The sequence below is a fragment of the Corapipo altera genome, unplaced genomic scaffold (genome assembly GCF_003945725.1).
Source record: "Corapipo altera isolate COAL_440 unplaced genomic scaffold, ASM394572v1 275, whole genome shotgun sequence".
NCBI lineage: Eukaryota > Metazoa > Chordata > Aves > Passeriformes > Pipridae > Corapipo > Corapipo altera.
The window spans coordinates 1,033,557-1,045,573 of NW_020885001.1; the positions used below are offsets into that span (position 1 = coordinate 1,033,557).

At 54.9% G+C, this 12,017-nt stretch overlaps 1 protein-coding gene across 15 annotated transcripts in view; it reads right to left on the bottom strand.

The window, feature by feature from the left end:
• ANK1 (ankyrin 1) overlaps positions 1-12,017 on the bottom strand; it is a 49,074-nt gene that overhangs the window by 21,937 nt on the left and 15,120 nt on the right. For 9 of the 15 annotated variants that reach the window (XM_027667098.1, XM_027667096.1, XM_027667091.1 and 6 more), the window contains exons 2-4: positions 10,928-11,020; positions 2,883-2,984; positions 32-130 (exon numbers count right to left, since the gene is read on the bottom strand). In XM_027667098.1, coding sequence (XP_027522899.1) covers positions 32-130; positions 2,883-2,984; positions 10,928-11,020 — 294 coding nt within the window. Of the gene's footprint in view, positions 1-31; positions 131-2,882; positions 2,985-4,998; positions 5,109-5,519; positions 5,682-10,275; positions 10,441-10,927; positions 11,021-12,017 lie in introns of those variants that run through there. The other 6 variants (XM_027667101.1, XM_027667100.1, XM_027667099.1 and 3 more) reach the window with 4 other exon arrangements.

The window sequence follows — 12,017 nt, forward strand, 5'->3', positions numbered from 1 at the left end:
CAGGGGAGAGGCCAGACTGCCTTGTCCTTACCTTGGTCGTTGTCTCCAAAACAATCTCCTTGTGCAGCAGCTCCACCACCATTTTCACGTGGCCCTCCTTGGAGGCCAAGTGCAAGGCATTGAGCCCGTTCTGGAGGGAGCAAAGGTGGGAGAGGGGAGTTAGTCACCATCTGGGGCTGGGGCTCTCTGGGGAGCCTCCTACTCTGAGCTCCTGTGCAGACACGACTGCAGGCATTTGGACACCCACTTCCACTTCCCAGGTAACAAAAGGGCTGGGACATTTGCTGGAAAAGAGGCTAAATACCTGCAAATGCCACTTTTCCTCCTTGTCCCTCACTTCTGCCAGGTGGATGCACTAGGTTTACTCACCCCTACACGGTGTTGTCACATGGCAGAGTTCCTGCCCAAGTACTCCACCTCCCAACCATCTGTTCGGACTCCTGACTGGAACGTCAGTTCACAGAAATGCTTCATCCTCTGAATATAGGTAGGGGAGCACAAAATGCTCGAGGAGGCTCCAGTTCCAGCCCTCAATACTTCAGTTAAAATCAGAACAGCTTCAAGAGCGTTGCCAGACTGGAAAAGGCTTTTCCACCCTCTCTCACTCTAAGCACCAGTTGTCCAGGACCATGGTTGAAGAGTCACAGATTCTTTTGCTCAACTCTGGTTACAGCAATAAAAACAAAAACCCCCAGGCTTCCTCTCAGCATACCAGCTCCAGTGTTCCCTCAAGCCTCAAGCACAGAAGGCCTGCTTCCAAGGGGAAATGAAGTGGGAGTGCTGCAACACCCACAGAACAGTGTCACTGAAGGGAAATACTCCCCAGCCACGTCTGGCTACACTGAGTCCATCTGCTCTGACCCAGCCCAGCTTCTCTGATGAAGACACACCTACACAACCCCTTACAAATGATCACTGGCACCCTTGCCTCACCAGGGATAAGATGCCACAGACATGCAGGCTTTTTCTTGGTAACCAACACCTGGAGTGCAAGACCACAGCTGCCCAGCTGCTCCCCTCAGCCCATGTGCCCTTTTACCCAAAGGATTCATAAATAACCTTTTGAATGCTGAAAACCTGTGACAAATCATTATTCTCTGTCCTAACAGCAATAAATGCAACATCTGCAGAAGACTGTTTCCATTGGTATTTCTGCTCCAGGAGCAATACAGGCTGTTTTGCACATTTGCTTTGTCTTGACAGCTCATCTGACCCAAAACCGCCACAGGATGTGCGTAGTTTGAAAGGTGCTGTGTTTTCCTCACCCAGTGCTGCAAACACTTCCCAGAAATCCCAGTCACGGGCTGCCAATGCGACAAATGCAGCCCTGCAGGAAAACACAGACTTTGCATTCGGCCTATCCCAAAGCAGGGCCCTGCCCTGGACTGTCCATCAGGGCTGGTCACCCCAACGAGGACCATCTCTGGGCACCCACGTGCCAGCACAGCACTGTTCCCTGCTGGTGAGAGTCCTGGCAGCAAGGTGCACTCATCCTCAGGCCTCCAGCTCCTCGTGGGTGAGATGGGAGCATGCTGGGGTTTGAAACACGAGAGGTGGATGATGAAGATGCAGATGGCAGCGATGGAGGGGATGAAGATCAGATGGCATGTCAAGGTCTCTGCACTTGAGCAAGAATACAGGGCCTGTGGGATAGGTCTGACCACATATATCCCTCTTTATTCTATACAGGACATGTGAGGTTGGACCTTTCCCACAGGTCTGATATTCCTCAGAAGGAAACCCCAAAGTGCCATCTAACCTCTGGGAGATGGCAGGAACCAGTGCAAAGGCATCACTGAGAGAAGTGCCTCATACTGCTGTGGCCACTCAGTGCCCATCAGAGTGTTAATCTCCTCACCAGCACTGGAAATCTGGCTGGAGATAGGACTTGAAGCTGGTCAGTGGAGACAGCTGATGATGACTGACCATCTCTCTGGGTGAGGAAGAGGTTCAAAGCCACCACCTTTAGCTCGTGGCTGGGTCACCCTGCTGTAGTTCTTTGCAGAGCCCTCTCCAGAACCACATATTCCCAGAGTGTTACAGGACCAGTGCACATAGAAATCCTCCCTCTGCTCTTGGGCTTGCTATTGGAAATGAGGGAACATCCGTGGTGGGCTCTGCCTGTGCCTGGGGGAGCCTGTCCCCAGTGACTGCACTGGCCACCACGGCACACAGACCACGGGTCTGAACTTCTCTTGGTTTGGGGACTGGATAATGGAGCAGGTGAAGGTGCCTTTGTGCTGAGTCAGCCTCCCCAGCACCACCCCTGCTCCCAAGGGAGCCTGTCTGCTCCCCCTGCTCGGGCCAAGCCCCCTGAGTCTGTCCCTGCCCCAGTTCAGGCTCAGCCACTTGCATTTGGCAGCTCCACAGATACAAAATGTTCTGACAGTGATGAGCAAACAGCTCCTCGGTGCCTGCAGCTCTTTGTTCCTGTGCCGACCTGTCTCTGCTCTGGACGAGCAGGGCTCCTCCTGCCCGACACCTCCCAAAACACCACGACTGGCGTTTTGCAAACATTCCCTGCTTGTGATCAGCTGCAGCTTCTGGGAGTCTGAAAGCCTGAGAACTGCAGGCAAGGGGAATATTCCCCAAGAGCCACTCCTGGGATGTTCCAGCCCCTGTGCTACTCTTCACAGCTACCTGCTCTGCCCTCTGAGAAGCAGCTGAGCCCCTTCCAGATGTCCCAGTTGCTTGTCATACTAAAGGAGCCCTCTCTGCTTACCTGTTAATGTCCTTTGCAAGCACATGCAGGCACTCCAGATCTTTATAGCTATTGCTGCCCTCCTGGCCCCAAAAGACAACTGCTTCAGATCTGCCTCCTGGTCAGCCACATTTTCACATGAACTGGAGGTGGTACCAGAAGCCTCATGGGTTTCACCTACCTGGTTACAGGTGTTAATATCTACCCCATTCCTGAGGTGATCCAAGGCTTTGTCCAGATTCCCAGATCTTGCAGCTCTCAAGAAACTGGTTGCAGCATCGGCCTTGGGGACAAAAAGAAAGAGCATGAAACTCAGAGTCCTGCTGTTCTCCCCCACCACCAACACCGGGTCAGCTCTTGGCTCAGCTGCAGAGAACACAACCACAGAAAAGGCAGAGGCCAGGGAGGTCACAGTGGGAACTGCTGGGACAGACTGAGGTGCCCCAAATCAGACAGGAGGAAGGAGGGCTGGGACCTGGACTTAAAGGGAAGAGCATCCAGATGACATGGCAGGAGGTCTGCAGCTCCTCACAGCACTGTGGGGATGGTAGAGAGGGAGGTCCTGCCACCATGGCAGCCCCCCTTGACCCAGGAAACTCCTCTGTGTCCAGGCTGAGGGGCTGCAGTGATGGAGCTGTGGTGAGCCCACCCCTACCCTCCTCCAGCAGCCGCTGGGTAACCACAACACCAGGTACCAGCACCAGGGACAACAGCCCCAGCTGAGAACCCTGCAGCTGTGAAAGTCAAAGCTCTCTTTTCTGACAGTGCCTCCCTGCACTGCTACACCACAGCCAGCCGAGGCAAGGCACAGCAGCACTTGGAGCAACACCACTGAGCAGTGTGAGGCAGCAGATGAAGACAATGGCATGGCTCACCAGAAGCTGGAGAACAGGGTGGAAATGCAGTGATGTGGGTCTGTGAGTCTGGGACCTTGGACTGGTAACTCCAAGCTGGTACCTGCCTGCTTAGGCCAGCCCAAAGGGCTCTCTGCAGCCAAGAGCCATGAGACATCCATGGCAGGGGCACAGGACACACTCCTCTGACCTCGGCTCCAAGAGCAAAACCAGAAGCCCTCTTGTACCACTCACGTTGGGACTGACCAAGGGACCTCCTGTGCTAGGAGAGCCTCCATCCTGCCACCCCAGAACATCCTGTAGTGCCCACAGCCTGGCTGAAGAAGAGCACCCAGGATTAGGAACCTCCTGGACAGGAGCTGGAAGCAACACGGCCAAGACAGAAGCCCTGGAGGCAGACCTAGGGAGGATGATGCACCACACAGGTTCAGGCTCCTCTCTTCCCTTCTCTTTACAGACATCTGAACTGGGACTTCGGAGCAGCACAACTCAAATGCCATCTGCTCTCCTCCCTCTGCCTCCCCAGCTCATCCTTTCTGCCTGACCCTCCTACCCCAGAGAAATGCAGCCGTGCCCCGGGCCCAGCGGGACCCTGCTGTCCCCTGCAGACAGAACCACCACGGACAGGGTGTCCTGGCCCTGCTGGGCCGGGCACAGAGCTCAGCCTGGGCTCCCATCACAGTGGAGGGGGCCATGGGGGCAGGTGGCAGGACCACCGTGCCCCATCCTGGTGCCAGGGGAGCACGTGCTGGTCCGTGACCTCCTGCCCAGCTGCTCCGCTCGCTGCCACCTCAGAGGAGGGCCCCGTCCATCAGGGCAGAGCCCTCGGGTTCACGGTGGAGCCGTGGCTCTGGGGGGTGTGTGAGCACAGGGGAGGCAGGACACGGCCCCTCGGTGCTCTGCCCACGCGGGAGGATCGGCTGCCAGAGGCAGAAGGCAGCAGCAGCAGCAGCAGCAGCAGCAGCAGCAGCAGCAGCAGCAGCAGCAGCAGCAGCAGCAGCAGCAGCAGCAGTGCTGTGCTCAGGAGTACACACTGACACCCTGAGCCCTGTGTGCTGTCTGGGGTCCGGTGAGGAAACACTGACAGCTTCAAGCAACAGGCTGAGTGCAAAGAGCTTTTCCAATGCAGACCCTGCTGGCAGTCTCTGCGGGTCGGGATCGAGGACAAGGCAGCACCTCAGCTGTGCCCCAGCACGCCAGCACAGCACAGAGCTCTGACAGCAAACCCCACGGAAAACCAAAGCACAGCTCAGCCAGGCTCTGCCCCCATGGGACACACATGGAGCTCTGAAGATTAAAATGGCAAAACTCTACATGGTCCAGCAGCAAAGGGGCTCCTGAAGCCCCAGCACGCCCAGCAGCGGAGACTACGAGCAGAAAGCAAGCAGAAAAGCAAAGCAGAGGTCTCTGTGGGCATGAAGGAGAAGTGCATTGTATACTCACAGCCACGTCTGGACCAGACCTGCCCTTTCGTGCTGCCATAGCCCAGCACTTCAGCTGAAACCTGAGCCCGGTGTCCCCTCTCTCCCTCCTTGGTTATCTACTCCCCAGCTTTGAGAGAGCCAGTAAGTTACATTGCATTCTATCTAAAAATACAGGCTCCGTCCTCTCTCCAGCGCAGACCCTGAAGGGATCGCCAACTGCTAATGGAATTTGTTCATTTTCTCTCCATTATTGTGTCAGACAGGATATTTAATACCAAGCTGCCTCCGGAAAGCAAATGACTGCTGCCAAGCGCAGGGAGTGGGTCAGAGCTGCAGGTACCACCTTGGGAACAGCAGAGGAAAAGCAGCCCCACAGCCGTGCCCAGGAGCCCAGCATCCCACAGGTAACTCCTACCACAGAGGAGAGGGTTTGCAGTTCCCTCCTGACCCCCTGGATGCTGGGGCTTGGGTCTGGGAGGATGTGCCGAGGCTGGAGTGAGTCAGAGGTGCTGCCTTTGGCTCCCTGTGCTCAGCACGTACCTTCAGAGACACACAGGGAGATGCAGGGCACCAGACACCAGCAGTCACACCACACATGCCGCCAGAGAAGATGGGATAGCTCAGCTCAAATGGGGCAAGCAGAGGAAATGGATCCACAGTCATATTGTCCTTCTGATGCCAGGCTGCTCAGTGGGACTGGCTGCCTATTGCTTGGGGCAGTTCCCTCCCCAGGGAACAGGAGCAGAGCTGGGCCACTGCCCCCTCCCAACTGCAGCACAAGGCAGCAGTGACAGCAAGAACTGCAGAGACCCCATGGACACGAGGAGTGTGCACATGGAGAAGATGCACACCCAACACCCCAGCCAGCACCACCCCAACACACCCAGACAGAGACACATTGTCCAGCCACCCCCCCGACAAGCACAGAGTGCAGCCCAGCCCTGCCCCGTGCACACACACAGTCACCCCCACCCGTGTGCCCCAGGACACACAGCAACTGCCTCCAGGTGCAGAAACTGCCCTTGCTGCTTCTCCTTTATTGGAGTTTGCAGAGTTTCTTTCCAGTCTGCTTCGCCTTCCGAGCAGTTTTCCAGGAAGGAGCTACTCCAGAGGAGAAAATAAACTGCCCCACTTGCCGTTGAGTACCTCCTGCACTCTCACTAAATCCTAAATTTAATCTGCTAAAGCCTATACACAGGCGTCATGCTCCACAGACTTGTGGCCATCCAAGCTGTGATGTGTCAGGAGGCTGCTGCCAGCAATTCCCTAAGAAAGAAGCCTCTGATCTGGACTTTGATAAGTGCTCCAAGACCTTCTAAAGTCAAAAACATAGCACTCCTTCCCTTTCTTTTCTTCAGGAAAAACCTCCCCTTGCCTGCTGACAATATAAGTTTTTCCCTTTCCCTCTGCCCTGGTTTCAGCTGGGACAGAGTTAATGTCCTCCTGCTCTCACAACATTGATGCCACTGGCCCCTTCACCCCAACAGGAGAAGCCTGGAACTGCCTGAGCCCACTGCATCGAGCCATGGCCAAGGCAATAAGCAGAGGGGAGGTTCTGCCAAACCAGAGGCTCAGACTGGGTTTCAGGGTCTGCAGTCAGAGGTTCAGTAAGCCTGCTGTGTCTGCTGCTCTTATCTCTTCTGGCAGTGCCTGCTCTCACTCCCACCCGGGAGGAGCTCCCACCAGCTCCTGCTGCCCATCACTGATAACGGGAGGGAGGGTCTCAGCATTGCCTTCTCCTGTGAGAGGTGGCCACACTTGGCAGGAGCCCACTCTGTACAAGCTGCTAAATGCTGTAAGTCGATGATTTCCAAGTGCAAACGAGTTCAGGGGCTTGTGCTGATCTCACCGTGTTTTCTGGGACACAAAGGCAGCAAGGAGCAGGTCTCCACACTGTTCCAGCCTGGCAAAAGGCACATGTGCACCCTGCTGCACTGCCCTCCTTACCCTGTGTGCCCACTCATCTCTTCAGCTGGGCTGGCAGGGGCTCATGGGCAGTGGCAGAGGAGGCCCAGCACAGACACACCTCAGGCTGGGCAGCACCAGCTCACCCCACAGCCAGAGAGCCCCAGGCCTGGCACCCAGGTCATGTGTTGCTGTGGACATCCTGTCTGATGCCGTGGAAAGGTCCAACTCACGTCTCAGAGGTCGTCCAGTTACTTCCAGCTGCTAATGCCAGCCTGCTGGAACCCAGAGCCAGCACTGCCACCCGGGCAGGGGTGACAAACCTGGCAACAGCCCTTGGCACTTGCTGTGATGTCTCCTTGCTCACGGTGGCTTGAGTCCAACAGTGGGCATGACCCTCACCTTTGAGGCATTGCTTCCAGCAGGCAGCAAAGCCTCACACCCGTGCAGGGGTTCACTTTTAGGCATTTGCCCAACCCAGGAATTCCTCCGGAGCCAGAGCTCATCTGGGCCGCCCCCTGCCTTACAGACACCAAATGCCCAGATCTGCAGGTGATAACCTTGATCCCTTCTCATCAGATGAGAAGAATTTGTCAGTCCTGGAGACACACTAAAAGAGCTGCTAAGATTAAGAGCAGTCAGAGATTACACCTTGGGTCCCTGCAGGATGATCAGGGAAGGTCAGGAAAATCGAATCAGAGATTCAACTCAAAATGCTCAGAAATGGAAACCACAGTGTCCATCTTACAGGAACTTTCTCTCCTATCTGTATTAACAGAAACTGGATGCTCTCAGTGGTCCCTGCAGTGGAAAGAAAACCTACTGGGAGGTTTCTGCCTTCTGAGTAGAAGGCAGCATTCAGCAGAGCACAGTGTCTCCAGAGAGGCCACAGTAGCAAAGCCTCAGGCAGGCAGCCAGCAGAACATGGAGAACAGGCAGATACTGCAAACCCAGATGAAAGAGAAAAGCAAAAGCACGAGGAAAATTCATCTGATGAATGCATCAATCCACGTGCCCAAGTTCTGCTCTCTCATCATCCTCACCTCTGCCACGTGATTTAGAACAGGTCCACAGACCTTAATAGGACTGATGAGAGTCCAGGCACAAGAAGTCACCTCTGGAAAGCATCTGGCAGGTGAGTTTGTTCTCATTTCATGCACCAGCTTGAGTAAACCCTTTGTCCATGCTCCTCTCTGCTGAGTGAGGATTTCACAACAGCCCCAAAGGATGTACCTTGACCTGCCCAACAGAGATCCCCAGCCCAGGATGGAAGGGGCAGCTCAACCATCTTGCAGCAGGTGAATCAGAGCATGCAGGGAATGAAAGATCTGTTCATGTTCCCATGCAAGGGGCTGACGGAGCTGGAGGAGATCTCAGCACAACTGGCAGAGGAGAAATCCCAAAGCAGAAAAGGAGGGCCCCTGGCAGGTTTGTGGGAGGGGAGGCAACTTGTCCATTAGCATTTTGACAGTGCTGAAGAGGGGCAAGCTTTCAGGTGCCAGCACCAGACTGGCCTCTCCACAATATACACTCCTCCATCATTACATAATCAGGAGTAATGGGCTTCTGGAAAGGTCAGGTTAACTCAGTCCCTACTGAGCATTTGGGATACAGGCAGCATCTGTGCTGCCATTCGGCTCCTTCCTTCCCCCTTCGTGGGTCCCCTTTCCCTGCTGCAGCTGGAACAGGTTCAGAACTGTGAGGAGAGCAGATAGCAGGAACAGCTTAATCTGCACTGAGCAAGGCAGCAAGGAGCTGCCCCTACCCAGCAGACTGATCCCTCTGATAAGGGTCCCCTGGTGCTCCAGCTCTGTGGAAGCCTCCCTCTGGCAGTGCCTGCCTGCTGCTCATGGATTTTCTAAGCAGTGGGATTGAGATCTTGTTCTGGCATTTGTAAACTATCACTTCCCCTATGAAGTAGGGGGTCCAGCAGAGAGTGGAGAGAGGGACAGGGGCTGGTCCAGAGACCTGAACAGGGAAAGCAGAGCAGGACATCTTTCCTTTCACACAGAGCCAAAGTAAGGCAAGAATTAACACAGCTACTGCTCCTCTGCCAGCTGAGGCCACGCACACCCAGGGGAAAGCTGTCACTCTCCTTTGATGTTAGCAGGAGCCTCTGCTCTCTGCATATCCTGAAAAAGAAAAGCTATTTTTACCTCATCAGAAAATATATAGACTGTGACTGAAGACAATACACAGGAGCTTTTCGCTCAGGCACTACACCTCTTCTAACAGCATAACAACATTTACAGCTGCTGAGAGAGATGCAGCAGAACAGGAACTGCTTTCTATCTCCTGCTTTCCTAAGGCAATACCTTCTCTGGACCATGGCATGGTTCAGGCAGGTCTGTGCAATGAGCACTGGGGAGCTGAGAGGGCTTTAATGGGATGCCCAGTGCAAGAGGGAATCAGAGACCTGCCCTGAGCCTGCCTGCTGCCAGCCAGGGACTCAGACACAGCTTGTGGACCAGCCTCCACCTGCCCTGGGCTCTGTCAGTGCCCTCCTGCTCAGGTGAGACACTGAGCCCAGGCCATGCCACCAGGATCTGCCCTGGCACCCTGTGGAGAAGCTTCCTCCTCTTTGCTGGTGATGCTCCCAAACTGCTCCTGATCCCTGCAGTCTGTTCTGACTCATTCCCTACCCCTGCTCCAGCAGGACCAGCCCACACCAGCCCTGCCTGCACGAGCAAAAGCACTGGGAAGGGGATTTTCCTCTGGGATCTGCACCCTGGGAGGAGTCACAGTGCAGCCCCTGTGCTGTGGCTGCCACGGATTCACTGCCATCAGCCCTCAGCCTGGCCAGACTCGGGTGCAGCCTCCAGAAGCCATGCAGGGAGGGAAGCACTGACAGGGAAGCACCTGAAGCACAGGCTGGGATGTGTCCCTGCAGCTGAGCCCTGGGAGGACATGCGAGCACAGCCCTGGCAGCACAGCCCCTGCCCTGCTCAGAGCCTGCACCATGCTGGGGGACAAACAGCACCCCGTGCTCCTGCCCCAGGGTAAAACAGCAAAGGTGGCAACACAGAAATCAACAGGGACCATCACAAAAACCAACCCTGGGGGCACCTCCCTGCCACAGCAAAGCAGTGGTGAGAAGGACAAGGCAAATACAGCACCAGGGGACCTGTTTTTGACACCAGGCACTGTCACTGGCTCCCAGTAGGACCTTAGGCAAGTTCCCAGTGACCTAAGAAGGGCAGCAAACCCTTCCTGCCAGTCTGAGGTCCATTTAGCTGCAACCATTTGTGGAGAAGGGTCATTTTCTCTGGACTAGGACTTAAGTTTGTGTTCCCAGCCAGAATATACCTAAACTCCCTTGTGCAAACCAGCTGACCTGATTCCTCTCCCCCTGTGCTGCCCAGCACGCCCCTGACCATGCCCAAGTACTCACCCTGAGGTGGTGCAGACACGTCATGGCTGCAGGAGAAGGTCAGCTCACCTGGACAGCCAGGTCTGCAGCTCTGATCAGCCCCTCACTCCGAATGCTGCAGCCAAACCAAGCGTGAGCAGCCAGGCTGGAGGAGGTTTATCAGCAGCAGGACTGCACCCTATCACCACTCACACACCTGACTGCCAGCCAGCACAACAAGGAGGCTCCTGCCTGGAGTCTGGAGATTACGGGCTGGGCTGTCCCACGTCAGGGGCTTGAGGACACTGTTTATTTGGTGTCATGCCTGAGCCACGCTTCATGAACACATCTGTGGGCTGTTAACAGGGAGGAGCCCATGTGCATGAACCCTGCTCTTCAAACAGTACAAGGGAAGATGGAACTTCAGCAGTACAAAGCAGAATGGAACAGCTCTGTGGCTAGAACCAAAGTGTCCCTTGGTCTGTGCCACACGAAGCAGGCTGGGCCAGAGGCAGCGAGCAGAAGACCTCATGTTGTTCACTGGTCTCTGCAGACCTTGGCTGGGCACAGTCCCAAATGAAGGACACCGAGATGGAACTGAAGTGGCAAATGAAGTCTCGTGACAGCAGCTCCAGGCTCTTGGTAGGGCCTCGAGCCCCTGCAAACAATGAACGCGCCCCTTCCCCCCTTCTACCTGCACAGCAGACTCCTGCTCCAGCATCCCTTCAGGAGATCCTTGCTTGCAGCAAGAAGGCAAGGGGTCCACAGTGGTTGGTGCATGCCCTCTCTGAAAGACACGCAAGGGAGTCACACCAGTTGTCCAAAGGAACAGCCCTCCTGGACACCGCTCCCGTCCCACCCTCCTGGGGCTCTGCGGGGTGACCCTGCAGAGCTGGGCTGGCAGGAGTCATCCATCCCTCTGCCTGTGCTCTGCCTACCCCACCTGGGGTCCAGATGCTACACCAGGGCCATCTCCACGAGGCACTGGGGGCCTGCAGGGCAGCCACACAGCTTTGGTCCTTGGAACAGGAGCTCTGCCCTCCAGTCCATCCAGGGTTCCCTTCGGGCACCACAGGGAAAAGCAGTGTCACAGTGCCCCTGAGACTGCCCCCCTCGTCCTCCCCCATTGTGAGACTGGGTTTAGCTTTGCTTTGTGCAGCCTCTGGCACTGGGGACGTTCACAAATCTAGAACAGGCAAACTCAGGGACGAGACAATCCCTGGGGCTGTTTGTGGAGCTGGTGCAGGCTCCACCTCTGAGAAAACTGGTCTCTTTGCTCCATTAATTGCTGTCTCTTGTTAATGATAATTTCCTGAACACTTCCCACTGATGCCTCTACCAGGTCTCATTCACTCATTATCACCTCACTGAGGCATCTTCAAAAGTTCCCCTTACCTAATTGTAGACATACATCAGTCTCATACCACAGAGCAACTTGTTTTACTAACAGTTTGTTGCTGTTACCTTGCCTGTTATATCTAACAATAATATCTCTGCAGTTCTGGAGAAACCAACACTATGGGCACAACCCTGTCTGAGAAATCAGAGCCTGAAAAATAACAAATACAGTTCTAATAAATGGTTTTTAATCCCAAGAGTTCTTTCCATTTCCATGAAAACAGCTCAAAAATCTAAGGTCTCTGGTAGTTCCTTAACACTTACCTGTTTCCAGACCCTGAAATGAGATTGTCTGGTTTACTCATTCCCCAAGATTTTATTCTGTGTCCTCTCCTTAGTGACGTCTGAGCATATGAATGTCCCTTTAAAGCCTCAGAGACTGCACA